Source organism: Silene latifolia, chromosome 7, assembly GCF_048544455.1.
Source record: "Silene latifolia isolate original U9 population chromosome 7, ASM4854445v1, whole genome shotgun sequence".
Taxonomy (NCBI): domain Eukaryota; kingdom Viridiplantae; phylum Streptophyta; class Magnoliopsida; order Caryophyllales; family Caryophyllaceae; genus Silene; species Silene latifolia.
This window is the reverse complement of record NC_133532.1, coordinates 16,906,685-16,927,368: the sequence shown is the minus strand read 5'-3', so window position 1 is coordinate 16,927,368 and position 20,684 is coordinate 16,906,685. Positions and strand designations below refer to the sequence as shown.

At 40.6% G+C, this 20,684-nt stretch overlaps 1 protein-coding gene and 1 non-coding gene across 2 annotated transcripts; one reads left to right on the top strand and one right to left on the bottom strand.

Annotated features, from left to right (window-relative positions):
- Positions 1–932: 932 nt before the first annotated feature.
- On the bottom strand, positions 933–3,845 carry LOC141589795 (uncharacterized). Its single transcript, XM_074410419.1, has 2 exons — positions 2,804–3,845; positions 933–2,524 (listed from the first exon to the last, which is right to left on the bottom strand). The coding sequence occupies exons 1-2, from the start codon at positions 3,843–3,845 to the stop codon at positions 933–935; spliced, it is 2,634 nt and encodes an 877-aa protein (XP_074266520.1).
- LOC141593880 (small nucleolar RNA R71) lies at positions 3,376–3,482 on the top strand. Its single transcript, XR_012521936.1, has one exon. It is a non-coding gene; the product is annotated as a small nucleolar RNA R71 (small nucleolar RNA).
- Positions 3,846–20,684: the final 16,839 nt, after the last annotated feature.

Sequence of the window (20,684 nt, the reverse complement as noted above, 5' to 3'; positions counted from 1 at the left end):
ATTAAGCACAAACAAATATATACAAGACATAATGCATGCGGAAATTAAACAAACATGAATTGAAACGTGCAACAAGTTTGACTAATCCTAGCAACACATCAACACCAATTATCCACAAGTTCCCCAAGGGAACATCCAAGGCACAAAATTCCATCCTCCTTCAAATATACAAAATATGTAAAGAAAGAACGGTAAAGGAGTAAGAGATTAGAACGAGTTTACCAAGCGACTTCTAGCTCCTTTTTGCCTCAAATGGTCAATGCCTATGCCAAAGGTTAGCCAAACATATATATACAATGCAATAGTTTTGTTCTTTTTGAATTTTTTAACTTTTAGGCATTTTTTATAATTTTTCAAATTAACAAGTATATATGTATATGTACAAATATAAACAATATTCACAAAGTGGGTATTTCCCTCCCCACATTTGAAATTTACATTGTCCTCAATGGAACAAAGTATAGGGAGAGAAAAGGAAATTAAAAGAACATATTTTTGTATTTTTCAAATTTTTGTGAAAATGAAATAACATATTTTTGAATTTTAAATATTTTGAAAAGAAATAACATGTTTTTGTATTTTTCTAATAATGGAATTTCCTCCCCACACTTATTTATTTACATATTTCCAATGGAAATAAATATGCGGAGGAAATTCGGAAATGAAATACATGTTTTTGTTGGTTTTTGATTTTTCAAATTTTTAGTGATTTTCAAATAAGTATGCAATGCATGATCTATTCTATATGCGGAATTTAAATATGATGCAACTATACTATATGAATGCAAAGAGAGCTAATTTAGATTAGCTCCCTTTCGAATTATGTTACTAAATGCAAAATGCGGTAAAAGCTTAATTAAAGAGAAAGAGAATATATACATTGCGGTGGTTCTTAAGTAACTCCGCCAAACCTCTTCATTCAAAGACTTCATTCAACCGGGATCAATATCCCGAGATCCCACCAACCTTCCACCTTCAACACAAGAATCAACAACACACGAACCCTTGGTCTTCATCATCAAATCATGCAACTTACTCATGGCATCTTGAACTTCTTGCCATTTTCGGTTCATTTCTTCTTCAAGCTTTTCCTTAGTCTCTTTGTCAACACTAGGGTCACATGCCCTCTTTCCTTTAGATCTCTTCTTCCATCTTTTTGGCTTCTTCTTTTCAATTCTCGGTTTTGATTTTGGAGGGGCATTGGTGCTAGAATTGAACTTGGTTTCCCAAGTCTTGCCCATTTCCCCACACTTATCTTTAGCATCCACTTCTTCTTCAAGGAACTTAGTCGGTGGCTCATCATCAACTTTTGGCTCACAAGCAATCAAGAGTTCCATGTTCTCATCTTCATTCTCATGGAGTTCTAAAGTTTCCATGGCAAACATGTTTTGAACCACGGTTTCCTTTGAAGCATGTGGTAGCTTGAATTCAACTTTTTCCTCTCCAAATTTGAATGACAATAGTCCTTCTTTGACATCTATGGTAGCCCCTCCCGTGGCCAAGAATGGCCTACCAATAATGACATGAGAGCGTCTTCCGATAGGGATGTCCAACACAACAAAATCGGTAGGAATTGAAAGCTTACCAATTTGAACCATGATATCCTTGAGAATCCCATTTAGAGATTTAATTGTCCCGTCGGCAAGCTTGATTGTAATGGAAGTGCGGGCTAAGCTTGAAACATTCAACCTCTTCACAAGGGCAAGTGGTATGACACTCACGCTTGCCCCTAAGTCACACAAAGCACTATCCACCTTTTGATCACCAACGGTACAAGGAATTGAGAAACTCCCGGGGTCATCAAGTTTAACAGGGATTTCTTTAGAGTTGACCACATTGCACTCTTCACTTGAGGCATCAAGCTCATGGCCACTAATGTCCACTCTTCTATAAATGACTTCTTCAAGGAATTCGGAGTAATGAGGCATCTCCACCAAAGGTGGATTGGAGATCTCCATTTTCATTAACAAATCCATAAATTCGTCATACCTTGAAGTGTCATTTGCTCCTCCTTGATTGTCCAAAGAGTGTTCTTCTATCATCACCATCTCTTCTTCTTCCGGGTTCTTCTCAACTTCTACCATCACATTTGGTGCTTCCACAATTTCTTCAAGCACAAATTCTTCACTCATAGTGGTTGGTGTAGTCATAACCATCTCTCCCTTATCCGGGTTGACTTCAACATCCAAGATTATACCATGAATTGTCATTATTTGCTCAAGCACATAATCTCTCATGCTCTCTTTTTCGGGCTCATGGTCAACTTCTTGGAATGTTTCCATAGCCATGGAAAAGGGAGTAGTGTATGATAACTCCTCTTGACTTGGCAAATAAAATGACTCTTCTCTTTCCTCTTCAACTCCAACCATGATAGCATTAACTTCCTTTGCCTTCATAGGGTCCCTTGGATTTTGCCCTTGTCTTAGAAATACACCCGGTGGTTTTTGAGAACTCATGAGAGCTTGGGAAGCCACTTTAGCTTCAAGATTCTTGATTTGTTGTTGGGTATTACTTGCCAAATCCCCTATCAATTTCACCAAGTTGTCATATTTATCATCTCACATGGTATTACTAGCTTGGGGTGGTGGCTCTTGGTTGAAAGGTTGGTTGGAAATTGGAAGAGGCAAGCCATATCCTTGGTCTCTAAAGTTGGAATTTTGGTTGTTCCCTTGGTACCCTTGATTGAACCCTTGATTTTGCCCTTGGTTGTACCTTTGGTTATTGTTGTATCCTTGGTTGAACCCTTGACCAAACCCTTGGTTGGCTTGATTACCTTGGTTTCCTTGATAAAATTTTTGATTACCTTGGTTCCCTTGGTTACACCCATAATCTTGGTATGCTTGAGATTGGTTGGCAAAGTTTTGGTTGGATCCTTGGTTGTTGTTGAATGAGGGCCTAGGTGGACGGTTGGAGAAATTGTTAAATGCTTGGAAAGCATTCACCTCTTGCACGTTGTTCCCATCAAAGTTGTTGTAATGGTTATTTGCACATACTTCATAAGTGTGACCCATCCCTCCACATGACTCACATGTTGATCTTTTCATCACTTCCTCCATGGATGGTCCATGAGAAGTGGTAGTTTGATTCACTTGGTTTACTTGCTTCTTCTTACTCAACTCTTCAAGCTTTTTGGTGAGCATATCAAGCTTAGCATTAGTCTCCACATTCACTAAAAATTCGGGAGGGTGCTTACTTCTTCTCAAGATATTCACTCTTGTGCCATAATTTGCCTCGGAGTCAACCATTTTCTTGATTAGAGTCGTGCCCTCCTCATCACCCAAATGATCGAATCCCCCTCCCGCGGAGTCATTCACCATTTCTTTTGTTCTTGGCAACAAGGTTTGGAAGAAGGTTTGGTTGACATACCAATCCGGAATCCCATGGTGAGGGCAACTAGCGATAAGGTCTTGATATCTATCCCATGCCTCACCCAAGGATTCTCCGTCCTCTTGTTGGAAAGTATGGATTTCATTTTGAAGCATGGCGGTCTTGGATGATGTATAGTACTTGGCCATGAATGCCTTGGCTAAAGCGTCCCAAGTTGTGAATGTGTCCGGAGGGTGAACATTCAACCATCGGTCCGCCTTACCCGTCAAGGAGAATGGGAACAACATCATCCTTAGTGTATCTTCGGATACCCCATTCTTTTTCATCATAGAGACTTTTCTCTTGAACTTTCTTAGATGAGCATGAGCATCTTCTTCAATTTGTCCTCCGAACAAGTCTTTTTCAATCAACCCCACTTGGGCGGGGTGCATCTCAAAGTTGTTGGGAGCCAAGGTGCCGAAATTAATTGGGTCATAAGTATCATTGTGGTTAGGACGATTATGGTCACGTAACGCCATTGGTGGTGGTGGATTTGGTATATGAGGAGGTGGTGTTTGAGGTGGGCTATTTGGAAATTGGAAGTTGTGAAATGGATTTTCTAGTGGAGAATCAATGATGTCGTTTGGTTGTTGTGGTGGTGTGTCTTCAATAATAGGTTGGGTGGATGAATTTGCCTTGTTTAAGGTTGCTTGAGAAGAGGTTCTAACCCTTGATAGTGTCCTTGTTCTCAAAGCCCTAAAGAGCCTCTCCGGTTCGGGATCACTAAGAAAAGAGCATCCGTTCCTTCTAGGCATACAACTTGACAAACCGTAAGACTCCTAGTGCTTTTACACACTAGGGTAAGGCAAAAAATCACACACACTCTACAAGAAGCACACAAACTACACAAACAAGCAAACAACAAGTAAAGACTAAAGCTAGAAACTTCAACTAACTAAGCATAACCTAACGCCATCCCCGGCAACGGCGCCATTTTGATATAAGGATTTTGTCGTCATTTCCCAATCAAAAATAATTTATAAAGAATCCAAATTAAGTAGTATAATTAGGGTGTCGAACACAAAGATGGCAGGGGTGTATACTTAGTCCGTTTTAGTCTTTAGTTTAGTCAAACAAATGTAAGAGGTTGATTAATGGTAAACTAAGGTGCAAATAAATATAAAATTTAACTAAATAAGATTGTAATTGATCAATATGAGAAAGACTAGAGCTTTCGGGTTCACTTGGGTTATTGGCCATGGAACAAGGTAAATATGGGAAATGGGTGATTCAATTAGTCAAGAAATTATGCCTAATGTCTTAGGATACCTAGAATTCATTAACCAACTTTCATATGATTAACTAAAACTTGTCACACATATACATAAAGATCATCCAATATTCTACACACCAAGATTATTCATCCACTAGTATAGACACCAAGATAACCAAACATGTGAGAAAATACTCAAACTTTCATAGGAGCAATTCTACAAACACTTCATGTGCAAGAAAGTGACAACCATTAAAACACCCAAATCCTTACAATTATAACCCAAAATCATACCCATTATAGACCCGAGATCCCCCTAAGCCCTAGATGAGAACTACTCACACATGTTTAGCAATGAAAATCCAACAATAAAATGGAACAAAATACAAACAAGTATGGTAAACATGATAAAGATTGTAACTTTGAGTGAATAACAATTAACCAACATAAAAGATGTAAACTAATGAAGTAAATGTAAATAAAAGATGAGAATTATACCAACTAAGAAGAAAGTACCAAGCTTGGATAATAATGGAAGATGAATTTCTTCTTGTCTTCCAAATACAACCCAAAAGACTAAATGTATACTATTGAGAAATGAAGAACTTGCATAAACAAAGGAATAATTAAACTAATAATTAAAGAAAGATTACAACTTTTTGTTGAATGAAAATGAAGGGAAATATTAGGGTTCTACAATATTGAGAGAGAATAATAATCTTGTAATACTATGGTTTTATGAGTCTGTGGGTACTCTATCGAGTGGGGCTTACTCTGTCGAGTAAGTATGTTTGGAATACGAAACAGGAGTCTGCCTGTAGGGTACTCGATCGAGTAGCCTTGGCACTCGATCGAGTAAGTCGGTTATCAGGTGTTATTTGACGGGTTTTGTTAATAAGGCGGATTAATATATAATACTTTTTGTCATGTTCCTTAAACACTTTTACAAACCTAATTCACTGATTAAAGAGAGATTTCAAGTTACGTTGCTTTATTCTTCCGCTTCATTGACAAATCCCGGAGCTAGAGGTGTCATATTCCTTTGTTCTTTATACCATTGTGATCCTTGCGTCAAGAGTAAGTTCTACGTACCATTTTTATAGTATTTGACTGTAACACCCCTAATTCCCATAATATAATTTTATAATTTTATTTTCCCATATTTTATATTTTATTTTCCGGGAAAATATCCGTCTCTTGTCTTTTGGGCTCGCTGGGTTCGAAAACGGTGAAGACCCGTTTCTCTCTTGGGTCTCACGTGATTTGTGGTGTTTATGGGTGAATTTTGGGCCTAAGCTTGAAATAAACCCATGAGCTTCTCTATATATATGAAGGGAAACCAAACCCTTGCTTTTCTTTTCTCATAATTCTCAAAACCCTAAACCTAATTTCTCTCCTCCTCCTTCCTCCCTTGTGCCACGCGCCCCTTCCTAGGGTTTCGTGCCGTTCTTCCTTTCTTCCTCCCTCTTTCATCATCTTTCGTGCTTAGATCGATCCTACTTCTTGGATTTATCTATCCTCTTCGTAAGTTTTATGTTTTCGCATAGTTTTATAGTTTTTATAGTTTATATATATATAGCTAGTATATTTATTAGATTCGTTATCTTTGGCACGTGGATGTTTCAATAAAGGCGTGGAGATTGCACCTGGAGAAGACGTTTACATCGTTGAAGACGATCTCTAGGGTTTATTTGCTTAATAAGGTAACTAGGTGTTTTCTTTTAATTGTGTTTATGCCAATTGATGTAATTAATATGATTTAATGATTGTCTTGTGTGATTGGTACGTGTTGGATTGTTTATGATCATGTTAAATTATGTTTTCGCATGTTTGTATATGTTTTAATGTATTAATTATATATCGTATGTTATTTATGTGTTTATTATGGGTGTCATGAGCGTAATTAGGGTTTACGAGTGAACCCTAATGGCGGCATGATAGGCGGCCAAGAGTGCTCTTCAAAGTTATAGCTAAGGCTAGTATAACCTTGATGATGATTCAAGTATTATAGCTGAAGTTAGTACAACTTTGGGTAGTTACTCTAGTTATGGATGAAACTACTATAACATTGAAGTACGAGATAAGGTTATAGCTGGAACTAACGTACCCTGAGATTTATGGCTCAAGGTTATGGTTGAAACTAGTATAACTTTGTGTTTCGTGTCAAGGTTATAGTTGAGGTAAGTGTAACTTCAAGTCGTATATGTTGAAGTTATAGTCGAGGTTACTATAACCTCGCATCCAGAGTTTATGTTATGGTTAGGGTTACTATAACATCGAATGGTTAATATTAAAGTTATAGCTAAAGTTACTATAACATTGGTTGTTTATACTTGTTTCATATGTTATATTGTGTTCAACGTGTTATGTCCTTGTGTTTGCATATATCTTTGGGTTACTCTTGTTCACATGATAAGTACGATGGTCAGTTATACTATCTTATGAGTTGAGTCGTGATGTTGTTCACGCATGTTAGTACAGTCAGTTATACTGTGCATTTGTTGGTTGGCTGGTGTATAGATGACGATAGTATCAGTTATATACTATCGGAATGAACCAAGGCTACCCTTCGGGGATTTGTTATGGTCTATGGTCGGGGGGGTAGCAGAGGCAGTTCGTTATACGCTCTGTTCCCCGAGTGTCGTTCGGTGTAGCAGAGGCAGTTCGTTAATCGCTATGTGTTTTATCGAGAGGTCTGGCCAGGTTTTAGGCATATAGGCAGTGGTTATACGCTATACATAGTGTGGATGCAGTTCGTTAATCGGTCCACTGTGGGTGCAGTTCGTTAATCGGCCCATACCATTGAATGGAGGCAGTTCGTTAATCGCTCCATTAGTTAGAGGCAGTTCGTTAATCGCTCTAACGGCGTTCATTCTATACATTGTGCTTGGTGGTCTGGTTTGGTCACATGTTTCGTGGTTATGTTTATTCTATAGTTCATACATGGTCATGATATGGTTTACGTTGGCACGTGTCGTCACATGTTTCCTTTGGAGTTGTTATCATATCATAAGATTGTCCTAGTATGTTATCGTTTAATGGCATGATATGTCGGATTTTCATGAGTATAGATGGTCTCACATGTTTACTAGTTTTGCATTTCAGTTGTTAATGATTGTTGGTTATATTCAATTATTGTAAACATGACTGGGAGAGCATCTAGTTACTCCCGACTGAATTGTCGACCCCCTTCTCAGGTTGTTCGGATGTTTGCTGTTTGGATGATGCTTGCTTGGAGAATGTGCGAAGCGAGCTTAATAATAAATTAGGAGTTTGTTTTTATGTTTTAAGAACCTTCGATTAATGTATTAGTTGTTTTGGATTTAGTAGCGAACCGGAATGGTCAGGTGTTTCCGCCACCTTGACCCTTTTATCAGTATCGTACTCTGATATTTATTTTATTTTACGTTTCTCCTTTGTTTTATAATCCGGGTTGTTACAGTTGGTATCAGAGCGAACACGCTCCCAACTCTCGCTTAGTTGATGACTAAAATAAATGACTTAGTTAATGAGTGAGAGTAAATGGGGTAGAAACCAATAGGATTCGTTGGTTTTATTATGTTTGTAAAGTGTATGAGTAGTTGTTTGGAGTGGTACCTAGGTTCTACCACTTATAACGAGATTACGTTCTTGCAGATGGTGCGTAACGGAAATGGTGAGTCTGATGCAGATCGCATCAGGAGACTTGAGGCCGCTTTGGCATCTATGGCCGAAGGTTTCACCAACCACCTCAACAACAATAATAACAATAATAACAACAACAACCATCCGCAACCGACCGTCTTTGATCGCTTTGCTCGTCACCGTCCTCCTACTTATGATGGTGCGAATGATCCTACTGCCTTGGAGGTATGGATTCGAGAGATCGAGAAGTTGTTCCTCGCTACTGGATGTCCTGAGGATCAGATGTTGGATATCGCCACCTATTATCTGAAGGACGAGGCCGACAACTGGTGGGCTCTTGCTAGAGCTGGTCTGGAAGTTCAACCAGGATATGGTTGGGCTGTCTTCTCTGAAGCTCTGAAGAAAAGGTTTTATCCTGAAGAGATGCGCTGGCAGAAGGAGCAGGAGTTCCTTCGTCTACAGCAAGGTTCCATGACCGTTGAGGAGTACACCAACAAGTTCGTGAAGTCATCACGTTTCGTTATACGTAGCTATGGACGAGGTTTCGAGGACTCGTCGCTATGAGAAGAATCTAGCTCCTAAGGTCCGGACTGCTATGTCTGGCATTCCTTCAACTTCTTTCCAACAGGCTTATGATCGTGCTCTTAGCATCTATGATTCTGTCCTTGCTACCGAGGCTGAGGAGAGTGCGAAGAATAAGTTCATGAAGAGGCCTTATATTGCTCCCAGTTCTTCCCAGAAGAAACAGAAGTATGAGGCTCGTCCGTATGCTCCACGTGACCAAGGTCAAGCTAAGAGGGATTTGTCTTGCTACAAGTGTGGAAAGGCGTACCACCCGGGTACGACTTGCGTTACTGGTGCTCCGCTCACATGTTATACTTGCAAGGCTCCGGGACACAAGTCGATCGATTGTCCCCAGAAACCAAAGACGGAAGCGCCGAAGGTTGATGCTCCGAAGATTGGACGAGTGTTCGTTATGAGTCGTGCTGAAGCAGATGCTAATCCAGATGTGGTTACGGGTACCTTTCTCGTTCATTCTTTATCTGCTTTTGTTCTTTTGGATACGGGTGCATCGATGTCTTTCGTATCCTAATCCTTTTCCGTCCGTGCTGGACTCTCTTCTTCTTCATCCGTTCATACCTCTATATCCCTTCCTACGGGTGAGATTGTGTCTTGCTCCGTTCTTTTCAAGGACGTACCTGTCAGTATCGCAGTGGCGATCCTTCCTGCCGATCTTGTACAATTCAAACTCGGAGAGTTTGATGTGATTTTGGGTATGGATTGGTTATCTCGCTATGACGCTAGGTTCCTGTGTCGTGATCAGAAGATTGTGCTTAAGAGTCCCACAGGTTCGAGGGTTTCTTATCAGGGTGTTAGGGTTACACCTACGGTCAAGTGGGTTTCTGCTATGAAGATGGTTAACATGGGTAGAAAGGGTCATCAGATCTATATGTGTAGTGTTCATGGTCTTTCAGTTGAGCCTAAGTTAGAAGATATCCCTGTGGTTAGGGAGTTTTCCGATGTCTTTCCTGAGGATCTACCTGATATTCCTCCTGAACAAGATGTAGAGTTCTCGATTGAGTTGCTACCTGGAACTGGTCCCATTTCGAAAGCTCTTTATCGTATGGCACCAGCTGAGTTACAGGAACTCAAGAAGAAACTTGAGGAGATGATCGATAAGGGTTTTATCCGACCGAGTGCTTCGCCGGGGGGTGCTCCTGTTTTGTTCGTCAAGAAGAAGGACGGTAGTATGCGGTTGTGAATTGACTATCGTGAGCTAAACAAGGTTACTATCAAGAATAAGTATCCTTTGCCGAGGATTGAGGATTTGTTTGATCAGCTCCGTGGTGCAAGTGTGTTCTCGAAAATCGATCTGAGGTCAGGTTACCATCAGATTCCAGTTAGGAATGAAGATATTCCTAAGACTGCTTTTCGTTCAAGGTATGGCCACTATGAGTTCGTGGTGATGCCATTTGGGTTGATGAATGCACCTGCCGTTTTCATGAACCAGATGAACCGCACTTTCAGCGAGTATTTGGATAAGTGTGTCGTGGTGTTCATAGACGATATACTGATTTACTCGAGAGATGAGGCTGAACACGAAAGTCACCTTCGTGTTATCTTGGAGACTCTGCGTAAGCATAAGTGGTATGCTAAGTTCTCAAAGTGCGAGTTTTGGTTAAAAGAAGTTACCTTCTTGGGTCATGTGATATCTGGCGATGGAGTTATGGTTGATCCGTCGAAGATCCGAGCTGTGGTTGATTGGGAAAGCCCAAAGAATGTGAACGAGGTTCGGAGTTTCCTTGGTCTAGCTGGGTACTATCGTCGGTTTGTACATGATTTCTCTAAGATCACAAGACCGATGACTCAGTTAATGAAGAAGGAATCCAAGTTCATTTGGACCGAGGCTTGTGAAGCTGCTTTCCAGGAGTTGAAAAAGAGGTTAACTACCGCTCCTGTGTTGACTCTACCAGAAGAGGGCGTTGAGTTCGATGTCTTCTGCGACGCGTCTAAGTTTGGGTTGGGTTGTGTCTTGATGTAGAAGGGTAAAGTTGTGGTTTATGCTTCCCGACAGTTGAAAGTTCACGAGACGAACTACCCGACTCACGATCTTGAGTTAGCAGCAGTGGTGTTTGCACTTAAGCTGTGGCGACACTACTTGTATGGAGTCTCTTGCAACTTTTATACGGATCATAAGAGCTTGAAGTATATCTTCACTCAGAAAGATCTTAACATGAGGCAGAGACGTTGGTTGAAGTTGCTTAACGACTACAAGATTGAGCTGTAGTATCATGAGGGTAAAGCAAACGTGGTTGCCGATGCTTTGAGTCGCATGGTGTGTCATGCTATGAGATCCGTTTGGTGTTACCTGATGACTTGAGTCGAGAGTTCCAGAAGAAGAGCCTTGAGGTAGTTCTTCCTGGTACTTTAGATTTGAGTGCGATGGTTGCTGAACCCGAGATCCTCCATTAGATCCGAGTTAAGCAAAGAGAGGATGAATACTTAGAAGGAGTTCGAGTCGCTATAAGCGAAGGGCGCGCCAAAGACTTCAACGTTGGACCTGATGATGGTCTACGATTCCATGGTCTTGGTGTGTGCCTAGCTGTGAGGTCTTAAAATGTAAGATTCTCAAAGAGGCTCATAGTACTCCCTATTCGGTTCATCCTGGTGGTGATAAGATGTACAAGGATCTGAAGCTAAAGTTTTGGTGGCCGGGTATGAAGAAAAAGATCGCCGCGTTTGTGAGCCGTTGCTTGGTTTGTCAGAAGGTCAAGTTCGAACATCAGAGACCTGGTGGTCTACTGCAACCGTTGGAGATTCCCACCTGGAAATGGGATTCGATTTCGATGGACTTCGTCATGGGTTTGCCGAGGTCGCCGAGAGGAATGAATGCGATTTGGGTCGTGGTTGATCGTTTGACTAAGGTCGCGCATTTTATTCCGATGAAGGAGACTTGGAGTCTCGAGGAACTAGCGAATGCTTATCAGCGTGAGATCATTCGTCTTCATGGGGTTCCTAAGGATATCATCTCCGACCGCGATCCGAGGTTTTGTTCTCAGTTTTGGAAGAAGCTGCAGTTGGCTTTGAGTAGTGAGCTTAAGATGAGTACGGCTTTTCATGCCGCAACGGATGGTCAGACTGAGCGTACGATTCAGACGCTTGAGGATATGTTGCGAGTTTGTGCTTTGGAGTTTCAAGTTAGTTGGGAGAAGAGTTTACCGCTAGTGGAGTTCTCCTACAACAACAGTTACCAAGCTAGTATTCAGATGGCTCCGTTTGAGGCACTTTATGGAAGGAAGTGTCGTAGTCCTTTGTGTTGGGATGATTCTAGTGAGGCTGTCATTCTTGGCCCAGAGTTGGTTCAAGAATCGATTGAGCAAGTGAGGTTGATCCGCGAGAAGCTTAAGGCAGCCCAGGATCGACAGAAGACGTATGCAGACTTGCGGCGTAGGCCGATTGAGTTTGAGGTTGGCGATAAGGTTTTTCTTAAGGTTTCGCCGATGAAAGGTGTTAAGAGGTTTGGGCTTAAGGGCAAGCTTAGTCCTAAGTATATTGGACCGTATGAGGTGCTCGGGAGAGTGGGCGAGGTAGCCTATAGGTTGGCTTTACCTTCGAATCTGTCAAAGGTTCACGACGTGTTCCATGTGTCGCAGTTGCGTCGTTATCACAGTGATCCTTCTCATGTTCTTCAGGCTGATGTTATCGAGGTTGAGCCTAACCTGACTTATGAGGAACGTCCTGTTCGCATTTTGGAACGTCAGGAGAAGAGGTTAAGGAATAAGGTTGTACCTTTGGTTCGGGTTTTGTGGAGGAGTCAGAAGTTTGAGCAAGAGACTTGGGAAACCGAAGCGTCTATGCGAGAGAAGCATCCATATCTTTTCGAGTGAGGTAGTTCTCTTATCAAGTTTCGAGGACGAAACTTCTTTTTAGGGGGTTGGACTGTAACACCCCTAATTCCCATAATATAATTTTATAATTTTATTTTCCCATATTTTATATTTTATTTTCCGGGAAAATATCCGTCTCTTGTCTTTTGGGCTCGTTGGGTTCGAAAATGGTGAAGACCCGTTTCTCTCTTGGGTCTCACGTGATTTGTGGTGTTTATGGGTGAATTTTGGGCCTAAGCTTGAAATAAACCCATGAGCTTCTCTATATATATGAAGGGAAACCATACCCTTGCTTTTCTTTTCTCATAATTCTCAAAACCCTAAACCTAATTTCTCTCCTCCTCCTTCCTCCCTTGTGCCGCGCGCCCCTTCCTAGGGTTTCGTGTCGTTCTTCCTTTCTTCCTCCCTCTTTCATCATCTTTCGTGCTTAGATCGATCCTACTTCTTGGATTTATCTATCCTCTTCGTAAGTTTTATGTTTTCGCATAGTTTTATAGTTTTTATAGTTTATATATATATATATATATATATATATATATATATATATATATATATATATATATATATATATATATATATATATATATATATATATATATATATATATAGCTAGTATATTTATTAGATTCGTTATCTTTGGCACGTGGATGATTCAATAAAGGCGTGGAGATTGCACCTGGAGAAGACGTTTACATCGTTGAAGACGATCTCTAGGGTTTATTTGCTTAATAAGGTAACTAGGTGTTTTCTTTTAATTGTGTTTATGCCAATTGATGTAATTAATATGATTTAATGATTGTCTTGTATGATTGGTACGTGTTGGATTGTTTATGATCATGTTAAATTATGTTTTCGCATGTTTGTATATGTTTTAATGTATTAATTATATATCGTATGTTATTTATCTGTTTATTATGGGTGTCATGAGCGTAATTAGGGTTTACGAGTGAACCTAATGGCGCATGATAAGCGACAAGAGTGCTCTTCAAAGTTATAGCTAAGGCTAGTATAACCTTGATGATGATTCAAGTATTATAGCTGAAGTTAGTACAACTTTGGGTAGTTACTCTAGTTATGGCTGAAGCTACTATAACATTGAAGTACGAGATAAGGTTATAGCTGGAACTAACGTACCCTGAGATTTATGGCTCAAGGTTATGGTTGAAACTAGTATAACTTTGTGTTTCGTGTCAAGGTTATAGTTGAGGTAAGTGTAACTTCAAGTCGTATATGTTGAAGTTATAGTCGAGGTTACTATAACCTCGCATCCCGAGTTTATGTTATGGTTAGGGTTACTATAACATCGAATGGTTAATGTTAAAGTTATAGCTAAAGTTACTATAACATTGGTTGTTTATACTTGTTTCATATGTTGTATTGTGTTCAACGTGTTATGTCCTTGTGTTTGCATATATCTTTGGGTTACTCTTGTTCACATGATAAGTAGGATGGTCAGTTATACTATCTTATGAGTTGAGTCGTGATGTTGTTCACGCATGTTAGTACAGTCATTTATACTGTGCATTTGTTGGTTGGCTGGTGTATAGATGACGATAGTATCAGTTATATACTATCGGAATGAACCAAGGCTACCCTTCGGGGATTTGTTATGGTCTATGGTCGGGGGTAGCGAGGCGATTCGTTATACGCTCTGTTCCCCGAGTGTCGTTCGGTGTAGCAGAGGCAGTTCGTTAATCGCTCTGTGTTTCATCGAGAGGTCTGGCCAGGTCTTAGGCATATAGGCAGTGGTTATACGCTATACATAGTGTGGATGCAGTTCGTTAATCGGTCCACTGTGGGTGCAGTTCGTTAATCGGCCCATACCATTGAATGGAGGCAGTTCGTTAATCGCTCCATTAGTTAGAGGGAGTTCGTTAATCGCTCTAACGGCGTTCATTCTATACATTGTGCTTGGTGGTCTGGTTTGGTCACATGTTTTGTGGTTATGTTTGTTCTATAGTTCATACATGGTCATGATATGGTTTACGTTGGCACGTGTCGTCACATGTTTCCTTTGGAGTTGTTATCATATCATAAGATTGTCCTAGTATGTTATCGTTTAATGGCATGATATGTCGGATTTTCATGAGTATAGATGGTCTCACATGTTTACTAGTTTTGCATTTCAGTTGTTAATGATTGTTGGTTATATTCAATTGTTGTAAACATGACTGGGAGAGCATCTAGTTACTCCCGACTGAATTGTCGACCCCCTTCTCAGGTTGTTCGGATGTTTGCTGTTTGGATGATGCTTGCTTGGGGAATGTGCGAAGCGAACTTAATAATAAATTAGGAGTTTGTTTTTATGTTTTAAGAACCTTCGATTAATGTATTAGTTATTTTGGATTTAGTAGGGAACCGGATTGGTCAGGTGTTTCCGCCACCTTGACTCTTTTATCAGTATCGTACTCTGATATTTATTATATTTTACGTTTCTCCTTTGTTTTATAATCCGGGTTGTTACATTGACTGATTTTGGTTAAACCCTAATTTGGGAATTAGGGGTTTTGTGATTATATTGTTGTGGTTGTGATTGTATGATGTAGATACCCGTATCCGTCGATATTGGAATTTATAGAGAACCCGACAAACACCCGATGATGATAGGACACATGTATTCTTTAGTTGTCATTGTCATTATTTGGAGCTCGTTTTACGAGGTAGAATGGGCGTCGTCGATGAAGTATTTTATTAATTTAAATGATATTTAAATTAATGTTTTTTAGGGAGTTCGTTTTTTTAATTTAAATGATATTTAAATTATTGGTTTTTTAGGTAAATTTAATTTATTTTAAATTTATTTTCCCAAAGTTTATTTTATTGAAAATAAAATAAGTATTTGATTTGAAAAATCATTTTTATGAGAATTTTTGATTTGAAAAGTCATTTATTTTAAATTGTTATTTGATTTGAAAAATCGTTTTAAAAGCGAAGAATTCGTTTTGGACACTCGTTTTTGAGCTCGTTTTTAGCTCGGTTTTTAAGCCCGTTTCCTTTGCGAATTGGCACGAATCTCGAGTACACTAACCCACCTATACCAATACCCATTAACCCTAACCCATACCCTAGTATCCTACCCATATTATCCTAGCTTGATCACCAAGAAAACCCCCAAAACGAACCCTAGAAACCCCCCCAAAAGCTGCTGGACAGCAGCTATGTTCAGCTAGCCCGATTTGCCTCCCCTCTCTTTTAACCTATTTTAACTCCTTATAAATACCACCCCTCCACCATACAATCATTCCTCTAAGTCCTCCATACATCCAAGCATCACATATAAGCTTTAAACCTCAGAAACAAACCCTAAACATCCTCCAAAAACCCTACACAAAACCGACACACAAACAGAAACTGTTTGTGTGCCTCCTTCGAAAATCATCTCGTTCCTCCATCAAATCACCATAAAAATTCGAGTTTCTTGTTCCTAATTAACCATACAACATCCATACACACATTAGATAAAGAATCACGAGCCAAATTGCCCTTGAGAGTACACGAAATCCCTCGAAAAACAGTGAAATAACACTCTGTTTTTTGCGATTTACTCTTGTCTGTCCAGTTCTGTTTGTGCTCGTTTTTCGTGCCCAATAACCCAAATCGAGCAGGGGTTGCTTTAAGATCCTTGTTCTCCTCTCTTTCTAGTTTTCAAAACATCTTTCGGATCGAATTTTCGTCGTGAAACGAGGGAGATATCACTGTTTTAAAACTGCTGTCCAGAAACTTTCCAAAACGCGCGTGTGCTTTGTTCTTCGTCGACGACGGCCTCTCGAGATAAAACCTACCTTCGATTACGACCCAAGACGGTGTCAACGATACATGTAGGTTGAGGGTGCATCAAATCCCCTTCTCTTCCTTTTTTTATTTCGTTTTTTTATGCCTTTTTTTATAGCTTGTTTTTGTTTGTTTTTTTGTTTGTTTATCGTTCGTTCTAAATTAACTATGAAACTAGTTAGTCCGAGTATGAGTTAAAGTACCACCATGAACACCCGCGTTGACTTGAGATGGGAAAAGAAACCGCTCCTTCTGTCGGTCGTACACCCCCGTCTCATTTACATATCCTCGTGTTCAAGGTAGGGCATAATTAAAACGAGTTGTCTAACTTTCATCGCTTTCGACCCCTTTCTTGTTTTTGGCCAAATCGATGGACCCTAGGACCCGTTGCATGTTAGTTTAACCTCTGGTTGTTAACCTATGACATATTTAGATAACATTAATTTAATTTAATAACCTAATTAGACATAATAGGTGGCTTTGACGTAGCTTTATAAATCAACTAACGATTACAGTAAATAATTGAATGCATCTTTCTTATCACTTGATTTCTCGCTAGCATAGGAGTGCGTGATTAGCACCTTCCTATTAACACTCGACGAGTAAGCGTTAATCTTATGATATTTGACCTAATTAGACCCTTTAGGCCGTGTAGAATGCACCATAACGCGACAATCAATCAACATCGTTTTTAACTCGTTTTCTGACCTTGTTTTCGATTCCTTTTCGCAATCATTCGATCTAACTAATGAATCTAACTTAGGAACTAGGTTGACTCTGGTTGGGCCGTGGTTGGCCGTGTGTTTGGCCGTGTATTTGGCCTCCCTATTTCGTTTGTTTTTGCATCGTTCGTTCTTTATTCGTTTTATCGCTTGTATTTAATTTATGTTTCTTTGAGTCACGTTTTGTAATCTATTTGTAATTTGTTCTCCTTTTCGAGTCAAAACCTTTTTTGAAAACCTTGGTTTTATTTGGTTAGACGGTTGTTCCCAATGCTTGTAAGAGCGTAGTAAACCGCATGTTGTTTAAAACAACATGGCCCGGTTTATGCTAATGCATGCTTTGGTGCATAGCCCAATGTCTAATCCGATGGGATTAAGTGAGGGCACGCAATACGAGGAGGGACCCACGGCCGTGTGTCATGTAGGCCGTGAGTCACTTCCCCCATGTGCACGGTTTTCAAGGCCGTTTGGCCGTGTGTTTTGTGTCGCGTTTTGAGTCGTTTGTAGCAATTGTATTTAGATCGAGTTGTAATTTATTTATTGTTGTGTCGGCATGAAATGCCTGGTTTGTAATAGGTAGATCCCAATGGCTCCCCCATTCCCCTTTAAGCCTTGTTTGCTTTCATTTATATGTTGCTTAGATCAATCAACTCACATGCTAAAACAACTTTGACAAAGTTAGTATTCATGCATCTAAAACGACATAGAAACTGTTGTCACATGATAGGGTTTAAAACAACGCTTTGCACATCATACATCGCAGTAGCTATGACCTTGTTTGAAATCCGACACTTGACTTAGTAGAGGCCGTTATCGGCGGGCGGGGTTGGGTGTCCTTATGGGCTTCCCAACACGTACCCTCACCCCTTACTCAAGATCTCTGGTTTGTGGATCCGTCTAAATACCATTGGATTACGAGAGTCATTCAAATCGAGTGATATAGGGTACAAGTCTTTATCTTTAATCACTCGTAGTCGATTGGCTTTATGCTTTTCGATGAAAGGTGTAAAGTTGACTTGAACGGTTCCAAGTTCCCAAAAACTTGGTGGCGACTCTAATTGGTCTTAATTCGATTCGAAAGAACCTCGAGTCGATTATGCGGGTGTGGATCCCTCGGACGCAGTTCCCGAGGGCCTTGTCCACATTTGGCGACTCACCGGGGAAAGAGGACTAGTTACATTGTGTTTCTAGGGTCTTTTCCTCCGAGGTGAAACTTGAAAAGAAAGTGTTGGAAAGTAAAACATTACTCATAGTGCTACGATTCATGCATAAACCCTTAAGGACTTGCCCGGGCCGTCCCGGCGTTTCTTCGTGATGCGTGGGGGCGACGTCCCACTATGCCGGAAGGCTGCACATTGCTCGCTTCCACTTCGCCTCGCGTGGTTCTTGGGAATGGGGACGATCTTCTAGGTACTTTACCTTAAGACACCTCGCTTTATAAGACCGCAAAGGATGGAGGGCATAGACCTTCTTGTAGAAGACTTGCCGAGACTTAGAGATGTCTAGGAGCATACATCCTTATAGCATGAGAATGACAATGTGCAATATGTTTTCCCGAGTCTTTTTTTTCGAAAATTCCAAGTCCTTTTCAAAACCGAACTTTTGAACAACTTACTTTCAAACCTAGCATGATTTTCAAAACGCGGAATGCTGCCCAAATAGGACTAGAATTTCGGCCCAAATTGAGCTTTTATAGCCGGCATGCTGCCCATTTCAAATCTCATTTTCAAATCAATCCTTCGTTTTTCAAAATCAATCCAAAATGTTTCTCGAACCTCAACCAAGCATGAAATGCGTCAAGTCGTGTCCGGGTCATGGCCATGTTAGGCCGGGTATGTTTCATTTTAAGGGTCTAGAACACGACCTTGTTGGGTCACCCAAACTCACCTCTTGGGCTTTGAGTCATGTTGGTCGACCTTTTGGTCTAGAATAGTCCACAAAAAACGTCCAGGCTAGGCCCTTATGGACGTTTCACGCGAACCCATGGGCTATGTTAGCCCAATCACGGGTTTGGTCACACCAAGTCCAGTTTAGAATCGAGTTATGACAGCTTGAATCATGTCGTTTTGTCGAGTCTAAAATGAACCGATGTCTAAATCAAACCGTGAGTTGAACCTTTGGTTAGTCAATCTCAAGTCGAGTCTTTGTTCAAGTCAAGTTAGGGTCGTGTCCTTAAGTGTGCAGGGGCTCTTACTTTAAATATTGACTCAGTACGGGGTTTTCTTGTAGAAAGGCCGCCCGAAACCCGACGTCAAGCAATGGAAGATGCTATCAACAAGCTCACGGAGGCCGTGAACCTCATGATGACCCGAATGGATGTGATCGAGTCTAAGTTGGTTGAAGATTCCTCTTCATCTACTCCACCTCTGACTGATTTGGAGAAACGGTTCAAGTTCATCGAGGACCGTTTGAAGCTCTCCCAAGGGAAGAATATCCACCATGAGAATGCTAGGGCCTATGCCCCAGTTCAAGACAAGTTGCCCACGAACATGGTACTCACTGACATCCCAAAGTTCAAGGGCACTGAAGATCCGGTCCACCATGTTAAGGCCTATAAAGGGTACTTAGCACCAAGGGAGTACCTGCTGATATGCTCTCTGAAATTTTTGCCCAATCTCTGGGAGAACACCCGAAGGCGTGGTTCTACAATCTTGACCTTAAGAACTTCCCCACTTTCGAAGATATTACGGTGGAGTTCTGTAAGCACTATGCTGACAATGTTGAGATTCAAACCAACATAAGAACTTTGGAGGTTATGACACAGAAAGAAAAAGAAGGCTTTACTGAATTCCTTGCAAGATGGCGCGCTGAAAGCGTGAAATTAGCCAAGAAGCCTGATGAAGTTGAAATGGTAGATAAGTTCGTAAAGAATCTACGACCTGTTTACCGTAATGCTCTGAAATACCAGAATTTCGGTTCTTTCAAAGAATTGATAAGAATTGGGATAAAGGTAGAAGATGACGTCCGAATGGCAGAAGTTGAGAAGCCAAAAGGATACCAAGGGGCCTCATCGTCTAGGACCAAAGCCCCAGCAACGACCCATTTGGATGAAGCCATCAATCTCTTAGAAGGGCAATCGAAGAAGCCACAGCGCCAAGCTCCGAGGGCATTCACCGATATCGGATGCACTTATACATACGCTCTCCAAAGGCTCATAGCCCAAGGAAAGCTGAAGCCTATTGGTCCAACTCCGGACCCTCCCGCTGATCAACAAGGTAAATGGTATAAACCAAATGCCTACTGTGCCTTTCACCAAGGGAAAGGCCATGATACTGAAAGATGCTATCGACTGAAGCACGAAATTCAAGACATGATCGAGAACGGAACGCTCCCGATCCCAACTGTTAAACCCAATAACATCACCAATCCATTTGGTGATCACGCCAATTTTGTTTCTGTCGAAGACAATGTCGATTATTCCCATCTTATCCGCCCATGTCACTTGAAAGGGGTGTTTATCGGGAAGATATTTGTGGATTGCTTTGAATTCTTGCCAAACCCGAAGAATGAAATTCAAGTCGGGAGTCTTGCTCTAGAATGTACTCCTCTCGTTAACGAAGTTAATAAAAGACAATTCGATTCACCAACTTTCATCACTGG